The sequence below is a fragment of the Pseudorasbora parva genome, chromosome 4 (assembly GCF_024679245.1).
Source record: "Pseudorasbora parva isolate DD20220531a chromosome 4, ASM2467924v1, whole genome shotgun sequence".
NCBI classification, from domain to species: domain Eukaryota; kingdom Metazoa; phylum Chordata; class Actinopteri; order Cypriniformes; family Gobionidae; genus Pseudorasbora; species Pseudorasbora parva.
This window is the reverse complement of record NC_090175.1, coordinates 30596734-30622591: the sequence shown is the minus strand read 5'-3', so window position 1 is coordinate 30622591 and position 25858 is coordinate 30596734. Positions and strand designations below refer to the sequence as shown.

The 25858-nt window shown below is 36.0% G+C and overlaps 2 protein-coding genes across 3 annotated transcripts; one reads left to right on the top strand and one right to left on the bottom strand.

Moving 5' to 3' along the window:
* Window positions 1-116: 116 nt before the first annotated feature.
* Window positions 117-20658, bottom strand: pwp2h (PWP2 small subunit processome component). The gene is made up of 21 exons (XM_067441533.1): window positions 20523-20658; window positions 20032-20144; window positions 19812-19906; window positions 19404-19503; window positions 19163-19306; window positions 18807-18942; window positions 18361-18629; window positions 15998-16141; window positions 15728-15798; window positions 15506-15642; window positions 15283-15431; window positions 12609-12756; window positions 10302-10452; window positions 10008-10188; window positions 8232-8379; window positions 4252-4360; window positions 4060-4125; window positions 3673-3891; window positions 3419-3569; window positions 917-991; window positions 117-777 (listed from the first exon to the last, which is right to left on the bottom strand). The coding sequence occupies exons 1-21, from the start codon at window positions 20538-20540 to the stop codon at window positions 606-608; spliced, it is 2796 nt and encodes a 931-aa protein (XP_067297634.1). The 5' UTR covers window positions 20541-20658; the 3' UTR covers window positions 117-605.
* A 528-nt stretch (window positions 20659-21186) lies between these two features.
* On the top strand, window positions 21187-23476 carry tmsb4x (thymosin beta 4 X-linked). Of its 2 annotated transcripts, none has more exons than XM_067441575.1 (3): window positions 21187-21320; window positions 22241-22350; window positions 22573-23476. In XM_067441575.1, exons 2-3 carry the CDS (start codon window positions 22251-22253, stop codon window positions 22602-22604), a joined length of 132 nt encoding a protein of 43 aa, XP_067297676.1. In that variant the 5' UTR covers window positions 21187-21320; window positions 22241-22250; the 3' UTR covers window positions 22605-23476. The 2 variants fall into 2 exon arrangements, with proteins under 2 accessions (XP_067297676.1, XP_067297675.1); XM_067441574.1 differs by having other exon boundaries at window positions 21212-21320; window positions 22238-22350.
* The last annotated feature ends 2382 nt before the right edge of the window (window positions 23477-25858 follow it).

The window sequence follows — 25858 nt, the reverse complement described above, 5'->3', positions numbered from 1 at the left end:
ACGAACTGGCATAATTTCAACAAAGGGTTAAACAGAATAATTAAATGTGTAGTTAAACTATTAAATATAAATGACCAAATAACCAATTGGCATTCTAACCTAAATTCGAAATTATGATTAAATGGAGTCAGATAAAGAGAAATTTGAATAAAATCCCTTTGCTCTGCCGAAAAGACTGACCCCGACCTTCACCCGCCGATCATTAGCCTCCATGGGGACCATTTGGGCGATCTTCCAGTTAGTTCTTAAGCAGTTCAACGTCATTACAGTGAAACTCAGAACATTTTCTATATTTAAATTTTGCTAAATTTAATTAATTTTTAATTTTTTTTACAATATAACATCATTCAGTATACAAGAATAACAAAACAAAAAAGTATAGTCAACAGGTTTATCAACAGAGCCCATGTTTTTATATATAAAAATGTAAAATGCATCATGTCAGGTTTGTAGGTAGAGTCTGTCTATGTTTAATCTGACAGAATACACACACCAGCATAATAAAACAACACAACTTCTCCTGTTCCTCGTCCTAGCCTTTGACCTGCTTTCCATTTATGTGCTGGCTCTGTAAAGATTCATTTGAAGTGTTCATGATATGCATTTCAGTTCTCCACCGTTATAGACTCGTTCATCATATCCTCATCACCCGAAGAGTCCATTGCTTCTGATGACTCCTCTTCTTCATCACTGATGGACTCTTCTGCTGTTCTTTTCATCCCTCTCTGTTTGGACAGAGCAGCGGCATAACGAATGTTGTAAATGTTCCAGTCACAGCTGGGAGGAAAACAAAAATATGTTTAATTCTGATTAATAACTTGTGTGTACATATAAGAGGCTTGTAATACATTTAAACTTGATCGACAAAAAGAAAGGAAAATTTGTAATTGGTAAATATTTGTGCAAAATATCTTACAGTTTGGAAAGATCTTCACTGTGTTTTTGGATGCTCTTCAGCAGCTGCTGTACAGTAGGCAGTATGGCTCCAGATCTGAAAACGAGACACATTAACAGTCTTACAGTGGTCACCAACAGATAAATATTGATACTCTGCATACACCACTGTAAAATTGGCCTAATCTCTCTCTGAATCTATATCTGTACTCTGCATCTAAACACACCATGAGTCAATCTGTACAAAAGAACAGAGCATCTGCTTTTATACATTATTTAAAAAAAAAGATTCTAGCTTAACGCATCATATTTTATCAACAAAATTTTTTGTGTGTAAAAGACCACATTCGGATTTGGAAAGCTGATCAAAACATACATGTATGTGTAAATTGCTTCCATCAACAACCCAAAACTAATGTTATACTTCTTCCTGGGACATAATATACTAAGGCAGTTTTGATTTGACATTTTTAAAAATGTTTAAAACTCCAAGATGTGATTTTTGTTATGATAATTTTGAATCAATTACCATATTTTAAAGCTGCACTATGTAATTTTTCCATCCGCTAGAGGACACCTATTCAAAATAAAGGCATAGTTTGATGATGCCAAGTTTGAGCGTAGAATTGTGGGAGCTGAGCAAGGCCGCTGGAGCGATTGTTGAGCAACACACGAGCAGCCAAACTTTTATTATGACATGACAGGACACACATGGGCGCCATTTCCCCTTTTCCGGTGATGAGTATGAGTTAACGCAGCTCTGTTTCTAAATGTATCATATTAGATACATTTAAGTGTGTTTATAATGACACTGACGTTACTCTGTGCGTTCGCTTGGCGGCTCTCCTCATCACTTAAAGAGTAAAGCGTTTCTGCAAAATAAAACTAAGGGTAACAAAGATATGACGGAATTGACAGGCGACTCACTCAGACGCTACGCTGAGATAGCTCCTTGGTAAAAATAGCAATTTTTTTCACAGTTGACAAATAGTTGGAAACATTTGGGATATTGTAAGAACTCAACTGAGCAAAATATATAACACTGGTCTAGTGGGTTTTGGATATTTTACTGCACAAATACTACATAGTGCACCTTTAATGTTTTGTCGTAAATTATAAATCAAACTGGGTTTTAGTGCAAATAGTTCTGCCATTTACAGTACTTTGTTGTTCTACAAGTTATAGCTTACTTCCATGTTGCCATATCAGAGAGATACAACAAGACATTTTAAAGAGCAAAAGGTCCACAAATTTAACAACACACCTTTTTTTTTCAATTACTTGGGTAATAGCTGAATAGCTGAGGTTAGTGTTGCATGATATACCGGTACTAGAAAAGTATTGCGATACCCTGCTATTACAAACGGTATGATATGGAATTGTATTAGTACCAATACTTTAAGGAGGACAGTGCTAATATGAGCTGTATTTTTTAATTTGCGTTGATGTATGACAGCAGGAGTCAGGACGTGTGTGCAGAGCTCTGCTTTCACCGCTCACTAAACAGCAACAGAACTGTGATGCACGCATGAGAAGAAAAAACGGGGTGTGGGATGTGCTCGCACTGCCACACGCCTTTCAGAAAACATGCAATCGCGATTCAGTTTTTTTGCGGATCATTATTATTATATTATTGTTTGGGTTTGAATGGTCAAAAATATGTAAAAATGCAGGGTCTGGCGAGGATTTAGGTAAACACAGTCGGATATGTCTTTAGTGAACTTATACAGTTGAGGTAATTAGCTCCGTGCAGGTCTTAAGCCTGACCTAATATTCTGTGTGATTAATCAAACAACAATGAAAAGTAGAAAACCACCACATGCTTGGCTAAATAACTAAAATATATTTATTAAGAATCAGTGTCTAGTTAAATTATAGAGTGAAGTAGTAAGCAGTTTTATATTTGATTATTACATTTTTCCTTGACTTGCTATTGTTAAATAGACCTAATGTAGCTGAAAAAAAGCACTGTTTTTGTCATATTGTTTGTAATTAGCATGTTTTGCTTATTTTTAAAAACAAAGATACAATTACAAATCTATATTATAATTATAAAATTACATTTAAAAAAGTATTAAATTACTCATAACATGAAATAAGATTTTGGTCATCCCAACCTGTTCAGAAGTGAAAGGTAAGTGAATGATAAAATGATTGATAATGTGATCTCAGTAAGGATTTTCACACTGGCATGTAGTTATTATAGTAATAAGAGGAGGGAAAGGTCAAAAACCAGGGCAGGTACATGCTGGCCAAGTTAATTTTTATTAAAAAAACAAAACAATGAATAAGAAGTTCTGTTGTCATATTATCTGTTTTTTTTTTTTTTTTTTTACTGTGGTAGTGATTTAGTATCGGTATTGAGGTATTTTAGTCTGGTATCGTATCGAAGTCATAGTTTTGGTATTGTGACAACACTAGTTGAGGTTGACAATTGTTTAAAAAAAGGGGGGGAAAAGTACAAGATTTCAATAACCAGTTTGAGCTTATTCTGAGAAAAGTTGCTGTTGAAAATGTTGCTGACCGATTCTTGAGCTTCTGTCCATGTAAGGTGAGCAGACACTGAGCCCAGCTGAGGTAGAACTGCAGGTGGTTGGACTTCTCCAGTGTTGAGGCCACAAAGTTTAGAAGCTTATCCACATACACATCTGGAAGTGAGCTACATACCACTGTAACTGAAGCGTCAAACAATAATATGTAAAGAACGACAACAAAATTATGCATTTTGAATATGACAAGAAATCACAACAGATGTGACGGTTTTAAAAGGGAACGCACTTTGGTCATAAGGAACTGCCTCCAGAACCTCTCTTATGAGTGGCGTTTCATTCAGGCGAAAAGACAGCAAAATGGCAGATGCCCACTGTTTTTTCTTCACCTGTCGCCGTATGCTTATTGGTGTGACATCCATGTCCAGATCATAAGGGTCAAACACCAGTGAAGCATCAAGAGAGTAAATCAGCAAACCTTCAGTGGAGGCAGCAGCCCAGCTGCGTCCTGAATGGAGAAGAAAGCCAAACCTTCATTCCGTTCCTTATTTAATTAAAATATTGGGGAGTCTTGGTAAACGTAAGGCTTAAATGGTTAAATACACTACAAGGATTATGATGTGCAATTTCTTATAATCGCTCTTAATGTGTTGTACTGTATAGACAAAAACTCTACCAGTAGGTGAGAAGCGGAGAGAGCTAACACGGATCTCTGGTTTAAAGCGTCTGGAGCTCATATCACCTAAGAGATGAGGAGAGAAAGGCAGTAGAGTAACATTATATCCGATTATACTTCAAATGCTTTTAAAGGCATAACGCTTAGCTAAAGTGATTGGCAGGTTTATTGATAAATGAGGAGTGGACTCACCTCTCTTGACTCCAGGAAGACTGAGCTCTATTCCATCTCCATCCCCTGCACCTTCATCCACCAAAGACAGATTACCAAACTCTGTCATTTTGCGCCTGTCAAGAAACTCCTGAAAACACAAAAACATGACAGATTTGCAATAGGCTAGTCTAAAATAATTGTAAATGCCAATTAATGATTACAATTCATTAACAGTCATGTAAAAAAGAAAGAAAAAAAAACTATTTTTTAAAGGGGTCATAAATGCAGGACACAGACTGCTTCTACAAACATTTGTGAAAGACTGGGCCACTCAGCGTGATACCGTGATAGGTTGCCATCTGTGCAGTAAGCCCATTCGTGAAATTTCTTTAACTATTAGTGGTATTAGAACAAAGTAGAAGCAATTGGGAACTAAAGCAACTCAGCCACGAAGTGGTATCCTAAATTTGTTTGGTAAATTTGGTATCCACCTGTTTGAGGTCGTTAGCTGCATAACGACACTTGTCCACCCCATTCAATCAGTAAGAATCCAACTACTAACATGTCCAAGACCAAAGAGCTATCCAAAGACACTACAGACAAAATTGTACACCTCCACAAGGCTGGAAAGGACTACGGGGAAATTGCCAAGCAGTTTGGTGAAAAAAGGTCCACTTTTGGAGCAATCATTAGAAAATGGATGAAGCTAAACATGACTGTCAATCTCCCTCGGACTGGGGCTCCATGCAAGATCTCACCTCGTGGGGTCTCAATGATCCTAAGAAAGGTAAGAAATCAGCCCAGAACTACACGGGAGGAGCTGGTCAATGACCTGAAAAGAGCTGGGACCACCATTTCCAAGGTTACTGATGGTAATACACTAAGACGTCATGGTTTGAAATCATGCATGGCACAGAAGGTTCCCCTGCTTAAACCAGCACATGTTCAGGCCAGTTTTAAGTTTGCCAATTACTATTTAGATGATCTAGAGGAGTCATGGGAGAAAGTCATGTGGTCAGATGAGCCAAAAATATAACTTTTTGGTCATAATTCCACTAAACGTGTTTGGAGGAAGAAGAATGATAAGTACATCCCAAGAACACCATGTATTGCGAGATTTTGGGGAACAACCTCCTTCCCTCAGTTAAAACATTGAAGATGGGTCGAGGGCGAGTCTTCCAACATGACAATAACCCGAAGCACACAGCCAGGATAACCAAGGAGTGGCTCTGTAAGAAGCATATCAAGGTTCTGGCGTTCTCAGGTGTTCAAATACTTATTTACAGCTGTATCATACAAATAAATAGTAAAAAGATCATACATTGTATTTTCTGGATTTTTTTTTTTTTTGATTGTGTTTCTCACAGTGGACATGCCCCTACGATGACAATTTCAGGCCCCTCCATGATTTCCAATTGGGGGCAAAATAGCAGGGTGTTTTAATACTTATCTTCCTCACTGTATTATATATATATATATATATATATATATATATATATATATATATATATATATATATATAAACTTTATTAATATTGTGATATTGTGATATAATTACAATTTAACATTTTTGGTTTTCAATTTGTTATACTTTAAATGACCATTTATTTCTGTGATGCAAAGCTGAATTTTCAGGATCGTTACTCCAGTCTTCAGTGTCACATGTGACATCCAGTCTATCACATGATCCTTCAGAAATCATTCTAATTTTCTAATATCTAATATATTCTAATATTGAGTGTTGGTAACAGTTCTGCTGCCCTAATATATTTGATGAATAAAAGGTTTAAAAGAACTACATTTATTCAAAATAAAAACATTTTCAAATAATATATATCTCCTTTACTATCATTTTTTTATCAATGAAAAAATACTGACCAGAAGTGTATATTATTAAAAAAAATAAAAAAAAAGTTTTTTTACTTTTTATTCACCAAGTATTATAAAAAAGGCTCACAGGTTATGAAAAAATATTAAGCAGAACTGTTTCCAACTTTGAAAATTAATCATCATATTAGAATGAATTCTGTAGGATCATGTGACACTGAAGACTGGAGGAATGATACTGAAAATTCAGCTTTGCATCACAGAAATAAATGATCATTTAAAGTATAATAAATTGAAAACCAATTTATTTTAAATTGTAATAATATAATATATCACATTATTAATAAAAAAAATCTGTATCTTTGATCAAATAAATGCAGGCTTGATGAGCAGAAGAAACTTCTTTCAAAGTCCAAACTTTTGGCCTGTACTGTGTGTCTGTATATATGTGTGTGTGTGTGTGCGTGTGTGTGTGTGTGTGTGTGTGTGTGTGTGTGTGTGCATATGCGTATGTGTATATATATACACACACACACACATCTCCTAATTGAATTCATAATCAAAGCTTTAATCTATATTAATCTTCATATATTATAATGATTCTTTCCAGTTAGGATTTTTCTTTGTTTCTTGTTTTTTTAAGTGTATATTTGGTCTCTGAGGAGTGACTGAGGGTCTGGCCTAGAGATGTGTGATGTGTCACTAAACACTTTCAACAAGGTGTCGTGTGTTGGATTTTTGAGGCATCACACATCTCTAACATGTCAGGAGTGCAGTAACAGCGTTTGCTCACTTAGCCCGGCTTTCAGATATGAAATATGGATTTGTCTTTCATTTAATTTATTATATACTATTCCTTTTATATTTACTTTTACTGAAACACTAAATAGTCAAGATGAATATTGCCTGTACTGTTGTCTGTACCTCTCACTGAGAGAAAGAACATGTTATCAGCATGTTTTGGTTAGAACTTGGAGAGACTGTGTATCTGTGTATGTGCGCAATATTCTATGTTACAGATCAGTGTTGAGAATGTTGTGCAATGGGCATCCTAAGAGATTGGTGGACTTGTTGTTCTGGGCAAGCTGGCGCCTGCTCCAGACCTGGAAGGTCATTAAGGGCCTAATTCCGGGGTGAAAGCGTCAACAAGTGACACGTCTATGGAGACATGCATCAGATTAACTTACATAATGTGGAAATTTACCATGACTCTGAGCCAATCAGAACCATCAATTAACCACACAGTAATGACGTGAATAAGACCTTGAAAACGGTATAACTGTTGGGACAATTGGATGTACGATAGGGCAGGGCAACGAGATGGCAAGAGAGGGAACACGGCCTACGATCTCTTTGTGAGACTTGATTATTCTTAAGTAAATTTTTCTTTTAATTAATTACACTCCTGACTCTTGGTCTTCATTTTTCACTACAGGTCTTGGGTCATAAACTGTTAACCCCTAACAAGTCCCTGCTTTAATCAAAACACACTGCACACAAAATGTATATAAGAGATTCACTGAGATGTGCAGCAGTGTCAGTGATTAGAATGGGAGTTTTGGCAAGAGCTCTCACTTCTGAAGTGACTGACAGCTCCAGCGATTATAACGGGAGAGTTCTTTTATCGCTTTCTGTATATACATTTAATGACAATTTATAATGGATGATTTTCATGTTGCTTAGCATGTGAAGTTGACTGTTCAGTCGATGTTACTGAATCATGAAGAGCGATTTAGCAACAAAAAACGACTGTATACGAGTCCTTACTTATGAAATATTATGATTACAGAGTCAGGCATTAGAATTAATGCACTCATTAACATGCTGGTGCATTACTGTCGGGTCCATATCTTTCCGTAAAAGTGTTTGCAAAGCTTGTGTCAAAGTGTGACAGGTTTACCAAAGAATCCACAGTAAAATTAACCGAACAAACAAATAATGCCCTACGGAGACGTTTACATAACTGAAAATTAACATCAGCTTTCCTAACAGAAACGTTTGAAAAGTAATTTTATTATGAAAGAATTTGAATTGCACAATGACCTATCATGACCCCATAGAAAGTTAATTCTTAAAATACAATAACTATTATTAAACTAATTTACTAAAAGTCCTCTTAATATGATCAAAATAGGAGTTATGTCGAAATCTGCAGTGAGTACAAACGAGCCAATCTGCTCTAACAAGTGTACCTCCATAGCGTCCAGAGAGAGATTACAAGAGATCTCAAACTTCTTCATCAAGACTTGTTCTTTGATGTTATAAATGCACACAAACTTTGAATGCCCGCCTGCAAGGATCGATTCACCATCCGCCGAGTAGCACAAGGAAGTGAAGGACCTACAAATTGGTTAAAAGGGAAATTAGGGATTAATGTTGTTTTTACATACACATATAGGTTCAGCTGGGTAAAACAAGTTTATTTGGGGTGGAAATATTTAGGCACCTCAGAATTCATTCTGTTGTTACAAAGCGGTTACTAAAAAAATTCCCAACACATTCATTTTCAGCTACAGTGTATGGGCATTATGTATGACTGTATATGGCTTTTATGCACAATTTTTATACAAAACATTTACAAAGCAAAAGCCACCTAAATCCATGGTCACACTAGAGTTTGAGCATGCAAAATGTCTATGGACACTGCAGCAGGTTAATGTCACACTCTGCTGCTTCTTCATAAAAAATATGGACCCACTTTCTTTGTTTGTTTGTAGTGGCCTTAATTACCATGTACGAACATTTAAATTAATAATTTGATACAATGCACTTATTGTGTACACACGTTTTTATATTGTACTTAAATTTTAAAAATGATCTGCATGTAATTGCATTTGTATTCATTTCTGTAATTACATTTATTACATTTACACTGTTGACACTTCCCCTACACCTAAACCTACCATTAAACTTACCCATACCTTCCCTAACTTTACCCATATTCCACCTCAATATAGGGCTGCACGATATGAGGAAAAGTTGATGTGCGATAACATTGTTTAATATTGCGATGACAATATGACTTGCAATAAATATTAAAATGTGAATGTTAGCTATACTGTTCCAATGTCTTAGTACTTTAATAGATTCTTTGCGAGCATAGAACATTGCTACTGAATAAAGAAATCAAATAGATAATTTTTTACATTTTTTTAAAACAAATCACACATAAATGAGAGCCGGCACAAGCTCAACTGCCGCTCTAGGCAAAACACCATCGCGCACTCACAATTAAAGATCTTTGAGATGCATGTGAAAGACTGGAGATTTTGTTAATTGATAAATTTCACTAAAATAAAAGCTTACAGAAGCATGTTTTCAGATTATTATTTTTTTTTATTCTTAAAAACAAATCAGCACCACCTATGCAAATGCAAATTCTGGTTTAAATAATATTCTGGCCAGGGGCGCGGGAAGTGGGGGTGCAACCACTAGATTCACATTGGAAATGCAATGCAAATTTTTATTCATTTACATTTATTCATATGTGGCATTTAGTAATTTATTTGTAATAAACACTTTAAGTGGCCCATTAAAAGTATTATTTATATATTGAATTAGCCTATGTTTTTAAAACGAACACGAGGTCATATTGTGACCAGTTCAGTGCAGTAATATTTAGTGCCTTTCTAAAGATTCCCTTAATTTCTAAAGCTCATTCCACACACTTAACCCAGAATACCCTTTACTATGACATGCTGGTTCAAAAATAGGCATATCCGAAATAAGTAACTAGGGCTGCCTAGTCTTAAAATAACCTACGGTCAAATATTTACTTTAATTCTGCTTATTGAAAAAGAATTCACATGACAATATTTTTTCATGCATTAATGCTTTCCAGGCTATTCTCAATTTAATTAAATAATTCTGAATCAATGAATGAAATCCTAAGATCCTTTACTGTATGTAAAGAAGAATAGCAATTTGGCAATCCTTTCCTAGCCCCTCTGCTAATGTCTGTGACTTACTTTCCCTTGGCAGACTGTTTAGCAGTGATCTTGTCCATCTCTTTACGTCCCATCTGCAGGTCATGGCGGCCCACGACACAGCCAGTTTGTCCTCCAGTCTGAGGGTTCCAGAATGTAATCTCACCATCCAGAGAGGCCACTGCCAACTCTTGACCATCAGGACGATATGTTACAGCCAATCCTGAATGAGCACAGGTGCAAGACATCTTTAAATAACACATTCTATTCTTTCCAATCCACCAGCTCAATTTCTCTCTGAATAGTTTCACATCAGCGGTCACATTGTGAACTTGCCATCAGAAGTGAGCTGCAGGGTCTCTTTGGTCTGCCAGCTGTCTAGCATGTCCCACAGTCGCACAGTTTTGTCCCATGACACACTGGCAAGCACAGACTGGACTGGGCTGAAGCACAAGTTGCTGACTGGACCTTTATGACCACTGAGCACCTGCTCCAGCAATAAAGAGTTACAAAGAACTGAATTACACATGAACTGTTAAGTGATGCACCAAAAGGAAAATTATGGACCCACTGGACCAGAAAAAAAATTTCAAACCTATTGTTAAGCTAGCCAATTACTACAATTAATATAATTAATATATTATATATATATATATATATATATATATATATATACTTATTTAAGTATTTAAACACCCTGTATACTTAAGTGTATACAAGTATTTGAACACCCTGCTATTTTGCAAGTTCTCCCACTTGGAAATCATGGAGGGGCCTGAAATTGTCATCGTAGGTGCATGTCCACTGTGAGAGACATAATCTAAAAATCAATAAAATCCAGAAATCACAATATATGATTTTTTTAACTATTTATTTGTATGATACAGCTGCAAATAAGTATTTGAACACCTGTCTATCAGCTAGAATTCTGACCCTCAAATACATGTTAGTATGCCTTAAAAATGTCCACCTCCACTCCATTTATTAACCTAAATTATATGCACCTGTTTGAGGTCGTTAGCTGCATTAAGAAATCTGTCCACCCCATTCAATCAGTAAGAACTACTAACATGGCCAAGACCAAAGAGCTGTCCAAAGACACTACAGACAAAATTGTACACCTCCACAAGGCTGGAAAGGGCTACGGGGAAATTGCCAAGCAGCTTGGTGAAAAAAAGTCCACTTTTGGAGCAATCATTAGAAAATGGAAGAAGCTAAACATGACTGTTAAGCCTAGTTCACACTGCCCGATTTTTGCCCCGATTTTGAGTCGCCGACAGGTTTTGTGAAATCGCCGACAAATACCCGAGATCACAGGCAAATCGGTGCTCGTGCACGCGAATGACAATCACGCAGTATGAATTATCAAAGACGCGATCAGAGAGAATCGCCGACGAGTCGCCGACGCCGGTGAGATATTTGCCATGCTAAATATCTGGACCTGTAGGCGATTCAAACTCCTGCTGTGTGAACTGCGTTCTGACTGAAAATTACACCGACAGCCAATGAGAGAGTGAGATACAGGGCAGCAGAGAGGTTCAGGGAGGAGTTATAAAGCAGAATTTCAGTATTTTAATAGATATATTTACAATTCTATCAAACAGAAACAAAGGCCAAACATTTACACATCCAGCCACAGCAACAGCACATTAAATAATTGTTTATTTACCTCAAACTGTCTTTGCAGAACACAATCCTGGCTCCCTCTGTCTCTCCAACAATATCTTCCGCCATAATCTTTTTTCTTTTTCTCCACAAATCAGCGCACATACAATTTGAAGCAAACTTTGTGCAGTTTATCATTTTTAATAACAATTCCAAGTCTCGCGCGAGAACTCCGGTCTGACGCACGTGTGATCTCGTGTGTTTACTTGTCACATCGCACGTGTGTTTGGGAAACGTAGTTTGCGCACCGGAGAGAGAGAGAGTTGTCGGCAATTCTTCCTCTTGTTCAGTCATGCAGTGTGAACTCCTCTGTCGTCAAACCATCGTGCTGTGTGAACACAGCAGTGACTGAATGATACCCCAGATAGTCATGCAGTGTGAATAGAGCTGTGACCCAACGAGTTTGAAAATCGTGCAGTCTGAACTAGGCTTTAATCTCCCTTGGACTGGGGCTGCATGCAAGATCTCACCTCGTGGGGTCTCAATGATCCTAAGAAAGGTAAGAAATCAGACCAGAACTACACGGGAGGAGCAGGTCAATGACTTGAAAAGAGCTGGGACCACCATTTCCAAGGTGGGCCAAAATCCTTCCTGCAGTGTGTGACCTCTGTATTTGCAAACAAAGGTACTGTCCCAAATATTAACATTGATTTTCTCAGGTGATCAAATACGTATTTGCAGCTGTATCACACAAATAAATAGTTTTTAAAAAAATCAGACATTGTGATTTCTGGATGTTCTTTTTTAGATTGTGTCTCTCACAGTGGACATGTACCTACGATGACAATTTCAGACCACTCCATGATTTCTAAGTGGGAGAACTTGGTGTTCAAATACTTATTTTCCTCATTGTGTATATATATATATATATATATATATATATATATATATGACAATCTGACAACTGCATAGAAAAAAAGGATATTTACACGTTTTTGTCAGATGAGAAAAGAGCACGCTAATTTAGCAGTGTCTGACCTCTAGTAGTCGTCCAGTCTGCATGGACCATAGGAAGATCTCAAAGGAATCCTGAGAACCTGCACACACCAATTCCCCACTACTGTCCAATGCCAGAGAGGAAAACTGGGCTGGCCGTGGCGACGTCATGGTACGGAAGTTCCGGTACCTGAGAGAACAGAAAGAGTTCATCTCCACATTTCTTAATCTGTGCCCTGAAAAAAAAATTATGGGAGTATCTCAAGCTTAAATAGTGGTCTACTTTTGACTCACAAACAATGAATTTAGCACTCAATTTCCAACATGAGACTAATAACAAAGACTTGTGATGCACCGGAATGTTTTTTTGTTTTTGTTTTGTTTTTTTACAGAAAATTGTCATTTAGCCAAAAAACAAAAAGAGCGTTTAATAACCAATTCATTATTAAACTTTATTTAATTAATAACGCTCAAATAAAAACACTTTTTACTGAAAACATTTTTAAATATAAACTTTTCTGCTCCAATTCATTGTTGAAATATAACATTTTAAAATTGACTGCCATAAACTTGTTTTTATGACATTTATTCAAGCATACAATAAAGACATTACTAAAAGATCAAGTAAAAATATAATAAATATCCAATATAAAGCATTTAGCCAATGCTCCTCTAGAGCAATTATTTCTTTATAACTAATGAACTATGGTCATGTAATGGCTTTCCTGATGTAAATGTAAAGTTGTGTGATTATAAGCTGTTTTACTGACTTCTTTCTGCAGTTGATTACATGAGGGATGATACATTTCAGTAAGTTGTACTGTTGTTTTATTAACATACCTTCTGATTAACATCCTGTCATTTATGTTCATTTCTAGTAGTACTAGTTAACTAAAGGTAAAGAGATAAGTTCGCATGCACTTGAACTAGGCTTCCTAGAATAGTCTGTTACCGGTGTTACACTGTGTTCAGCCGCAACACCAGTTCCATCATTTGCCCACTGCAGCACTGACCCACCAACTGTTATTTTGATTTTCAATAGAAATAAAAATAATTTTGCTAAGTTAGAGAGCAATTAAAAACTGAATGTGTCAGCTCAATTCATAGCGAGCCGAACAAGAGTCACAGCACAGATCAGAAGCAGTCAGATTTAATTTATATAGAGTGAGGAACTGACTGGCAAGATGATGGCGGAAGATTTGGTTTCAAAGAGAATTAGGGTTAGGTGTGTTTTCCAATAAGAATATAAATGAACCAATTTAAGAAAAATAAAATAAAATACTATGATATATGCAAAACCAAAATAAAGAGGTTTCCATTATTATTAATAAAATAATTATTATCAGGACCCACAAATATTACCCCATTGCATCATTATACATTATATTTAACGTTGTATATAGTCGTAGTAATATCACTGACACTCTTTTTTCCCCTCAGGCATTACTCACGCTTTCACTGCACGCAGCATTCTCTCCCGGTGCTCGCTTTGTTCCACCTCTCCCGCTATTAATGCACTATACATAATAATATATACCATCTAAAATGATTTAAATAATCATAGTACTAAAACCAAGTGTGATCTGGTGACTTAAAGGATGTTTGTGCTTTCACTATAAGAAGTGCAACTCTAAATGATGTTTGCACGTTCACTAAAGGAGTGTCGCTTTAAATGATGTTTGACTTTGAGGAGTGTCATTCTGGCAGTGCGTGCACTTCAGATGATCAGTGCAATCCGTCACGGTTCTAATTGCAAGAAAGCTCGTCAAAAATGACTATTCCTAAGCTGTACATGTTTAGCCAAAATTTAATTCTGCATTTACTCACTGTAATGTTATTGCACGTTTTGCAAGCATTTGAAGAGTTCATTATGATAGACTTGGAGATCGTGAAAATCTTTGGAGCCTTGGATAAAACTATATTGTGAATCATATCGTTCACATACATATCAGCGCATTTTATATCGCGCTATATCGATTAACGATATATCGTTATAGTCCTATAATTAAGCAATTGCGCTAATTCGAAAGTGAACGTAAAATCTGCACGGCCATTCATATCGGAGTGTGTCCACTGGTGAAAGCTCGACTTCCATAGGCATTAATTGAAAATGCTTACTCTGCTCAGAACTGTTATGAATTACCAGTGCTGTCCGACGTCGATTAACTGGTGGGAAAATTTGCCATGCAACATTAAAGACCAAGTGATCAAATTTACAGAATATGAAAGCTGGGATCTTGTTTTATATCAAAAGCAACAAAGCAGGTCGTGATTATTGTACGTTAGAGGCACATTCCAAATAATGTTTAGTAAAATTTTGTACACACATCAGCAGAAAACAGCGTATATTCAAATATTGGTTTTGGGATTCAAGAATCAATATCTGATTGCTAAAATGTATATTGATTAGAAGCGAGAAATTGTATATTGTCAACTCAGCCATAGTTGCTGACACACTGCTGACATGCCAAAATGCAGGATTGGAGAAGTGCTAATAAAACATCACAGCTTGTCAAATTTGGCCCTCTAAATACATTACGGCAGAATATTCAAAATTTCAGTGCATCACTACAAATTGCTGTTGCTGCCTCAAAGGATACATAACACCCACTTAATATAGCTAAAATAAGGCAAAACTAACAAATACAGAGGAAACCCAAGAAAACAGCATTGCGTAACAAGTATACAATATAGTTCAAAATGAATAACATGATACCTGTGCAAGTCAAATGCTCTAACAGTGCCATCTAGTGAGGCGCTGACCACCACAAAGCCACTGGAGGTGAAGGCAACATTGGTGACACAGCTGGAGTGTTCAGTGAACGTCACAAAACAGAGGCCACTGTCGGTGTTCCACACTTTTACCTAGAAAGCAGCGGTTTGAATCAATCTCTCATTTATATATTCCCTCAACAAAAATCTAGCATTAGAAGACTCACCTTCCCATCATCCCCTCCGGTAACAACATATTGACCATCAGGTGAATAAGCCAAAGAGTTCATGTTGTTGAAGTGTCCTAGCTGTTTGAACACATAGGACTCACTCTGCCATTCCCAAACAAGCAGCTGGCCCAGACCTTTAACATATAATACAAGCAAGAAATTAAAGCTCATGATAGCACAATTTTGAGATCATAAGAAAAGACCTGGTAGTAGGAATACCTGAACAGCCAAAGCCAATCCAGTCACCAGTGGGATTCATAGCAATGGTGGAAATCCTCTGATCTGAAATACTAGATGTGATGATATACTATATTACAATTCAATAAACACCATAGACTAAATCCACACCAATGTAAGTCACAAACAATAGTGGTTGAGACTGAAGATAGATGACAATCGAAAGCTCAAATCGCATTTACGTCTAAAAATTGACATTCAGCCCAACTGGAGATATTTAAAAAAAATGTTCACTTAAAATATATGGCAAACCTGAGCGAGTGAATGAGGTCAAATTCTGGCAGCTCATGCAGGTGGAAAGCTCCAGATGCGAAGCCTGTCACAAGGATGTGCGTTTTCTTGTGGAAGGCAGCCGCTGTCAATTTGTTGAAATCACCTTCCTTGTTAAAATAGTGTCTGTTGAAATGCAATAACAGAAACACATCTTTGCATGTTATTATAGACACATCAGAGCTTTTGCAATGTTTTATAATCAATTTAGAAGGCCTGTTTAGACCAACAAAAATATTTGATATGAAAATTCAGCAGTGTTCACATGTAATTTGTCAAAATAATCACTTTTTGACAGTAGGTGGTGCTTTCTGAAATACAGTGGTACACAAGGAAAGCGGTAAGTTATTGTGCTCATCAGGATACTAAAAGTTAATTTTAAAATTAAGTTAACCCGTTAATTTTTCCCCTTTTTTTAAATTATGTTCGTATGTTTAATCATAATTGCCTTTATGTGTTCATTGTTCAAAATATTGCAGAATGCAAATATAACAATAACATCACGTATGATAATTAGCATATGATGTCATCTTGGGACATTTAGTGAATTTTTGAGCTGGCTTTAGCTATTTTCCAATGCAAGAATTTGGCAATCATGATTACAATTCTGTCATGCAAATATATTGAAATGTAGGAAAAATCCAGAAACTGAAATCTAAAGCTTGTTCTTGTGCTGTATTATGTAAAGACAGTACTATTTTACAGAAAGTTGATGCTATTAAATATCTAGGTGTATGGCTTGATTCTGAACTTTCTTTTAAATCACACATTAATCATGTTTTACGTAAAGTCAACAGGATTAACCGCTTGAGATGTACCATCTCGTTTTCGAGGGGGTCCTGATGTACAATCAAGACATAGTTACAAAACAATTACAAATACAATTAACAACAAAACAAGACAAAACAAAGCAAACAATAACAACAACAAAACAATTATATATGTGATAATAATAAAAAATAATATAAATAAATAAATACATTTTACACCACAAAAAAAAAGATAAATACAAAACAAAATAAACTGTACAAAAAGTACCATTATAAATAAAATACAAATATAGAAAAATATTAACAAAACCAGTGAATAACTGACAGTATCAACGATAACATGTACAATCAACCTTAAAAAAAGGATAATAAAGATTGTTTAAACAACCTAAAAGATGTAATAGACCTAATATCGGCAGGTAAATTATTCCAGTCTTTTGGGGCTTTACACATAAATTATCTTTTACCAATAGTTTTGTGTGCACGAAAAGCAACAAAACAAGTCTGGACAGAGTGCCTAACATGGTAATTTGAAGAAAAAGGTACAAAATATCGTTGAAGATAACTGGGATAGTTAAAATAAATACATTTAAATATGAAATTAAGCCAATGAATATGTCTTCTCACATACAGAGATGACCATTGAAGTGCATCATACATTGTACAGTGATGAGTGAAATAAGTACATCCCAAAACAAATCTACAGATTCTATTATATGCTGTATTAAGAGACTCAAGATCTAATTTAGCTGCTGTTTGATAAACCACATCACTAATCAAAAAACGGAAGTATTAATTGAGAAACAAGTTTCTTACAAACACTATACGAAAAACAACTCCGAGAACGATACAAAGTACTAATTCCCATGTTGACTTTACGTAAAACATGATTAATGTGTGATTTAAAAGAAAGTTCAGAATCAAGCCATACACCTAGATATTTATTAGCATCAACTTTCTGTAAAATAGTACTGTCTTTACATAATACAGCACAAGAACAAGCTTTAGATTTCAGTTTCTGTCTAGAACCAAAAATCATAGTATATGACTTGCTTTTATTAAGCACTAATTTATTTGCCAAAAGCCAATCTTGTACAGCATTAAAATCAGACTGAAGAGATAGATGAATTTGTAAAGGATCAGAATTAGATGCATATATGACGGTATCATCAGCATAAAGCTGACCTTGGCAATGTTTAAGAATTAATGGTAGGCTATTTACATAATCAGAAAACAGAAGTGGTCCCAGTATTGAACCTTGGGGGACACCACATTGTTGAATCACAAAATCAGATTTGTTCCCATTTAATACAACACACTGTTTTCTATTATGCAGGTATGAATTAAACCACAAAACCATATTTTCAGAGAGACCAATAGCATGAAGTTTGTTTCAGTTGATGCATTAGACCAACAATACATAGTTGTATGTAAAGATGTATTAACTACCACTTATGCAAAATAAAATGCTTATTGCACTGATTTGGTGGTGTTTTGGTGTGAACATGCCTCAAGAATTGACCAATAGATTGAAGAGATAAGGATAGTTTGAGAGAGAAAAACTGACAAACTCACTTGCTCCTCTGTGAATAGCGGACGTTTTTGAAGCCTTCCACTTCTTTGGGTGTCTCTGTGCTTCCTTTTATCACATCTCCTCTGGTCTCTCCATCACCACCCAAAATTTCTACAATATCATTATCATCTTCGTTCTCCTGCTCTACTTCAGCTCTTTTTTTCTCCTCCAGCATCTTTCTTTCAGAGTATTTTGGTCCTTTCTGTAAGCCCTCAAGCTCAGTGTCACTTTCCCATACACACAAAGTGCCATCCTGGCTCACTGTGTACATCTGTGAAAACAAATAAAAAGTGTCATATTTGTTAACATGATGTGTTCCTTTCTAACTCAGTCACTCATGACAAGTTTATACAACAATATGGTAAGAACACTCTTGACAATAAAACTGTAATGATAGGGGTTGATGGGCTGCTAGTTGATTTGCTCCTGACACTTCATACAAACTTACATCCAAGCTGTCTTTCTCAAAGAAACAGCCCACTATGACATCCCTATGACCACCAAGCGAGTAGTAGATGAGATTTGCCCATCTTTCTGCCCCAAAGATCCAAGTGGTCATGTCCTTGCTACCAACAGCAAAGCACCTAGTTATCATTGAAAGAGAGTGAGAGTGTAAAGGGTTATATAGTGGTAAAATACAGTCCAAAAATATTGAGACACGAGTATGTAAAAATAGACAAACACAAAACATGTGATTCATACTTATGTTAACATTAAAAAAAGAAGTAAATGCAATGTAAAGAACACGACTGTTGTGTGGCAGCATTCAAACACTCAGAATATAGAACAAAAGCTTTTACGCACTTAGAATCATCTGTCCAGTCAATACAAGTCGTCTCATCAAATGGTCCAAAATAACTCTTGTCTAATGCAAATGCATTAAACTCTCGGTTTCTTCCAGGCGCGTGATACATTAGAGCCACATTTTCCTTTGTTATTACAAATTTCCTATAAAGAAAATAAAAGGAACATAATATAAGAGAGCTACTCATGGAAGTCATATAGTGTGTGGATAAGCACTGTGTGCTTTTGTGTATTGGCTGACCTTCCATCAGGGGAGAACGACACACTGTGAACAGGACTATGGAAGTGATGATGGTGAAGTACTGCCCGAGTGACCAAGCTGACCAGTACAGCTGCTCCATCTGAAACACATTCATTAAACAGTGTTAAACTGTTTTTGTAAAAACAATTTTCATAGCAAAAAAAATAGTTAAAGTGATTTTCAAAGATCGTGTGCTGCTTTGGAAGCAAGGAAATCTCAGAGTTGGGGGCGGTCACATTTTGCTCACTTGATTATTGACACAGAAAAGGTGCAAAACATTCAATATTACATTCAATTTCATTAGCATTTTATATTTTAAACGTTTTTTTTGTTTTGAACACAGACAGCACATGACATGACAGAAAAAAATGATGAATGGAGAAGGGTGGACTGTGGACTTTTCAATACCTTCATCTATAAGTATGGCATGACTCCCATCTGGAGAGACTCCAAAACAGGTGATGTTCTTTGTGGTGGACACTGGTAAGGTTTCTGATCTGTTGCTGAAGATATAGGGAAAAAAAGGCATTTCTCAGCTAAATCCGTATAACTTTAACTTTAAGCTCACACTTAGCCTGGCTATGATATCAGTGATTGAACGTCATGAAATGGAGATAACGTTACTCACTTTTTTAGATCAAAGACTGTGATGCGGTTCCCGACAGGACTGATGACAGAATTCCCATCTTTAGAGAAAGACAGGTTCCCGTGGCGATAAAAAGCCCCTAATAAGTTGTAAAACTAGAAGGAAACGCGAACAAGTTCAATTCAGTCATCCTCTTTCAGGGATACACATAAGACAAACAATTAATGTTCTGTTTCACTTATATGTTTATACAAACATTTATATGAATGTATATTATGTTCCTTAAGCAAACAACCAATCATGTCTGACTGTGTGTGTGTGTGTGTGTATGTGTATACAATATATATATATATATATATATATATATATATATATATATATATATATATATATATATATATATATATATATATATACACATGCATGCATACATAATACCACCGTGCCAGATCTAACACAAAAACGTCTAACGTTAAGGAAAACCCTTACAATTATTCACAATATCATAAAGAATAAAATAGCGTCTGTCATACCTTGTATGCAAACTTCATGTTTTCTGGGATGTTAGGCTATGAATGTAAAGCATCAAAAACCCATCGTTCTACACGTGAGAAACTCTAAATACATGAACGCACATGTACTCTAGATCTCTTCCGGATCATTACCAAACTAAAAGTCCCCTAACACCAGCACATTAAAGTCCCCCAAAGATTACTGCGAAAGGTATTGTGTCAAGAAACAGGTACAAACGTTACCTGGGAAAGACGTAACATGAATATTGCACACGGGATACTGCACTCTAAATGTGTTTTAATTTATAATTTGCAACGTTAGATGGTAAGCCATTTGTTTATTTATTTTTAAACCCGTATAAACATCGCGATCTAATTTGTATGTTAGCCTCTGCTAATCAAACCAAACTGTTGACCAAAATCAATTAAATGTTATGTTCGTACAAAAAAAAAAAAATGAAATGAAATGAATGTTACAGTGTCCACCAGATGGCGTCTTGGCACGTTGCTATCATCTTAAATTGTAAATCTAAAAACTAAAGAAATAATGCAAATATGTATAGATCTCTTTGTAATAAAATATTAAAGACGTCTGTTTTTTCATCCTTTGTGTGAGTATCTGTAAGTAAAACGAATAACTTAGATAATGTTCCTATGTACCTGTCCTAAACCCTGCTCTGTTCTCCGGGAGAACTGAGATCTGACGTCAGCTTTTGATTAGCATATCTCCCTCTATATATTTCATGCTGGCGCATTGGCGCGCCACAGTACTGCAACGTAATTCAGCTACAGACTTCAAACTCCAATCCGTCTACAAAGGTATGCATTCCAGAGCTAGCTACGCATATAAAATAATTATATTGGTACCATGTTAACGATTTGTAAAAACCCAAACCCTAAATAGGCTGTTTTTATTGTACACAAATCTAGCCTTTTCTAAATAATTATAGAAAAATAGTGTGTCTTTGTATTTGAATACGTGGTGTGTTTAGTGCATATTTAGAACATTGGTATACGTGGTAATAACAAATATCCAAATGTTGCTTTAAAGTAGATAACTCCAGGCGATAAGACGTTTAACCTATTTTCCTTTGTTAAGCCTCTTTGTGCTGCAAATGCATTAATAAGGATGTGACTCATTATGTCAGTTGGCACATTTGTATCAAAGGCAGAGTAGGCTAATGTGTTAACGTGTGATGATGGGTGAATAGGGCGTTAAAAGAAACGGCAGCATTGTGTGCTGGCTGATAAAGCGGTAAAGGGCGGTGGTTTTTCCTGAATGTAATCACAATCTGTGAAATCCAGTCTATGAAATCCAGATATGGTCTGTGCAACCATGCACACGAAAGAAACCGAGCTCAATGAGCAAAAGTATGTCAGATTTTTTACTAACACAAAAAAGTGCAAAACAATCCGGTGTCGTATTGAATAATTATATTTGCGCTTCTCTTGTAATCTCAGCGTGGGAACTGCTATTGTTATGTAAATATTCATTTTTTTGCTGTCTCAGACGCCATTCAAAAAGGGTGCGGTTTTGTTCAGTACTGTGTGGCACTGTCATGAAAATCAACGGGATGTGATGCAAATCGCCTCCGAATGAACAATAGATTTCAAGAGCTTCATTGCCTCGGGAGTTTTAGCCAAGCAGCCCTCGCTCTCTCGGAATGACTGAAGTGTTTTTGCAGACTAGAAAGCGTGGAAAATAAATTACATTTTATTCTCTTTTGTTCCTTAAGCAGACAACCAATCATGTCTGACAAACCAAACCTGGATGAGGTCACAGCCTTCGACAAAAGCAAGCTGAAGAAGACCGAGACCCAGGAGAAAAACCCACTGCCATCTAAAGAAAGTAAGAATTTCTACACAAAATTGTCCTTTTTTTGACAACCAGGCTGTCTGCTATTATGTAACTATAGTAAGCTGTGCTTGGAAACGTCTATATCTGTGTCCATAATTTGTTAATCTTCGCGCAGAATGTTCTCAAATAATATTTAGAATCACAAATTGAGTGTGAATTATCGCAAAGATGATGTGAATTATTTTTTTTCCCCTCTTCCTCCTTTGTCCACAGCCATTGAACAGGAGAAGCAGGCGGCCTCGTGAAGACACAAGCTGCCATCATGCGCTGTGCACACTCCCTTCCCTGCATTGCCTTCTTTTCATTCACTTCTTTTAGCAGTATAACTTTGTAACCAAAATGTAAAAAAAAAAAAAAAAATGTGAAACCGAACAAAAAGAAAATCTAAAGCTGCATCACTGTCAGATGGGATGAGCCAACCCCTCTTGCAACACCTAGATGTGTCTGGACCACCTCCCTTGTCAAGTCCAGCTATGAGAAGAAAAGAGAAAGCTTCTACTTCCAGGAGCATATGGCGTGGATTCATCTGGTGCCCATGGTGGGCTATTTTGTTTTGGCTTCGACTATGCCATAGGACAAGGGGGCGTGGCCTAGTAGATATCCCCAAATATTCATCATCCGATTGAGGCGTGGCTTTTTGTTGACAAGTGACCAGCTCACAAAGTTATGGCATTGTATTTTTTATTTCAAATTATAGGATAAACTGCACAATCTTGGATTTTTATGTTGGTAATGATTAACACCTTCTTGTTAGTGCTGCTTCAGTGAAATGCTTTTTTATTGGTAAGAAAGAAGAAGAGAAAAAAAAAGCAAATTCAGTCTAGATGTGAAAACACTTCTAAGGATCGGGTAATGTATTTTAATTGATTGTGCCCTTTTTATCGATGTGGTTTTGGGGTTGCTTTGTGTTGCACCCTGTCTTGGTTGTCTTATTGTACGGCGGTTATCAACGTTCAAAATGTAAATTCAATGTGATCGCTTTCAGCTGTAGATCAATTTTTTTTTTCTTGGGTTTTTTAAAAAGAAAAAAAACTCAGCAACCATGTTATAATGCCACAAACCATTTATCGATAATGGAACATTGAAACTGTTGTAATAAAAAACTTTGTTATCAGGATTTGTTGTCATTGTCCTATATGCAAGATCTGAAAATAGATAAAGTTCAGTGAGAATGCTAACATTTTAATGTCTATACGGACCATCCAATTAGCTGTTCTGATGGGGATTTCTGAAGCCTGCCTCCTGCTCCATGGATTAGTGTTTTACTCTGAAGCCTAATTACATTAACATGTTGACACAGATTCCATGTCAATACATATAAGTGCCATGTTTAAAAAAAGTTATAGAAATTTAAAAAAAAAAAAAACATATCAGATATCACTGAAGGAGGCCAAAGGAAAATCCAAAGTGAAACCATTTTAAACGGATCTTACTATTCTACTTCTATTTGACAGTGAATAATCACAAGCAGCTTTTCTAATATTTAAAATGTTATTCCACACCATAAATTATTATCATCATTAGCCTCTAAGCCTTGCATTCAGGGACAGCAAATAATATGATTAAAGAGGACGGTTCAAATGGTCACAACTTCCTTGGTACAGCAAGCATCTCATTCGCCGTTTTCTTTACTGCAGAACTGGGTTTGACACACTTAACATCAGGATTTTAGCATGTGTCCTTGTAAGTGGATTGGTGTTAAGTCTTTTACACTTAATACTGTATTAATCTCTTGGAAATGGCACTGGTTGAAAGCGAGGGGAAGATTCTTTGTTTGTGGCCATTTCATGTCACAGTGACATCACAAGCAGATAAATTACATTATGTCCATTCTCTCTAAGATCTTAATTAAAAATGAAAACAGCTTTGGGGTACAAATCAGATCTTGCTAGCCAATCAGTTATATATCATGTTAAATTAGTTTGATGAAATGAGTAAAAAAAAAAAAAAAAAAAAAGCATTCATGTCTTAGTAAAGACAAGAAATGCCAAAGGCGGCTTATTAAATAAAAAGCTAATTCAGGCATGCCACGGAATCTGTCAATAGCTGTCTGTGCAAAGTATATTAATGGCTTGGTCCTCAGGGCTTCTGTTACATAACTTTACCTATAATAGATTCATTGAATATACTTCTCTGTTTAACAAGGTCTAAGTGGGCTGTGTTTTAGAAGCTTCTGTTTGGCTTGTAATTGGGTCAGAATTGTTGTATTTTATTTATAGAGTGCAACATTCGGGTTCCAGAAGTAAAAATGCCATTCAATGTAAGGGAACAGATTTTTTCATGATTACTTCTAAACCTTTGTTAATCAGTGGTATATGCTTTTGTTAAAACCATTATCCTGCCTAAATACATTCTATCATCATTTAGTCACCCTCATGTTGTTCCAAACCTAGTGTTTTTCTTCTGTGTAACACACAAGAAGATATTTTGAAGAATGCTGGTAAACAAACAGTTGACGGTAGCCATTGACTTCCAAAGTATAGTAAAAAAATAAAAAAAATACTAGGTTTGGAACAACATGAGGGAGAGTAAATTATGACAGAATTTTCATTTTTGGTCGAACTATCGTTTTAACTTTTTTTGTTTTTAATAATTGTAATTACGGGTGAGAAACTATGATTCTGCAAAGAAATCTTCACCAATCAGAGAACTGAAACAAGCTAATTGCATCTAAAGTACACATTAGTGCCTATCCACTCCCACTGTGAATGACGTAGTAGAGTCTGGCTGCATCCAAAAATCGCATACTCTCTTATTTTAATGTATGAATGTGTTGATATTGTCATGTGACCTAGTTGTGTCACTTCACTGCATTTCAAAAATCCTCTCCCATGGCCTCATGAGATAGTAAACCGCCCATCGGATGCACACTACCGTAAGTCATCTGACTACTGTTTTATGAATACTGAATTCAGAAATACTCTGTGAATTCAGAAATACTCACACGTTTTTTGCATACTATATTGTATGTATAGAGAAATAAACGTAATATATTGCTTCTAAATACATAATCAACATATTTAAATCAATAGTTCTATATGTATTTATTGTTTTTTATTTGATAATAAGTAATGTGCAATTCAAGATTGCAGTTCTTTCCCTCATTAAAGCTGTTAACACAGTCTTGTACCTTTGTCTTTTTTGTCCGATTTTCAAATACTTTTTTGCTTTAAATCAAAGTTATAATGTTGTGTTTCATCTTATAGCTGGCTGTTTTGGTTCATGACTTGTATATCTTCTAACAAAGACTTTGGAATAATCCTTCATGAACCAGTGCTGCAGAGTGTACTGTATAGTGAATGTTATGAAATGTATGATTACACAAGCACTTGGAGAGCACCTTCAATATATCTGTAAATATCTGAATATCATTAATTGAGACCTAATAGTCCTTTGATCTGGAATGCAGCATCAAGCCTCCTCTCTCCCAACTGTCTGCCTTAATGTTACTGACATCTGTTGAGGCACAACCTCAAAGCTGCCCCACTGTGTGACCTCA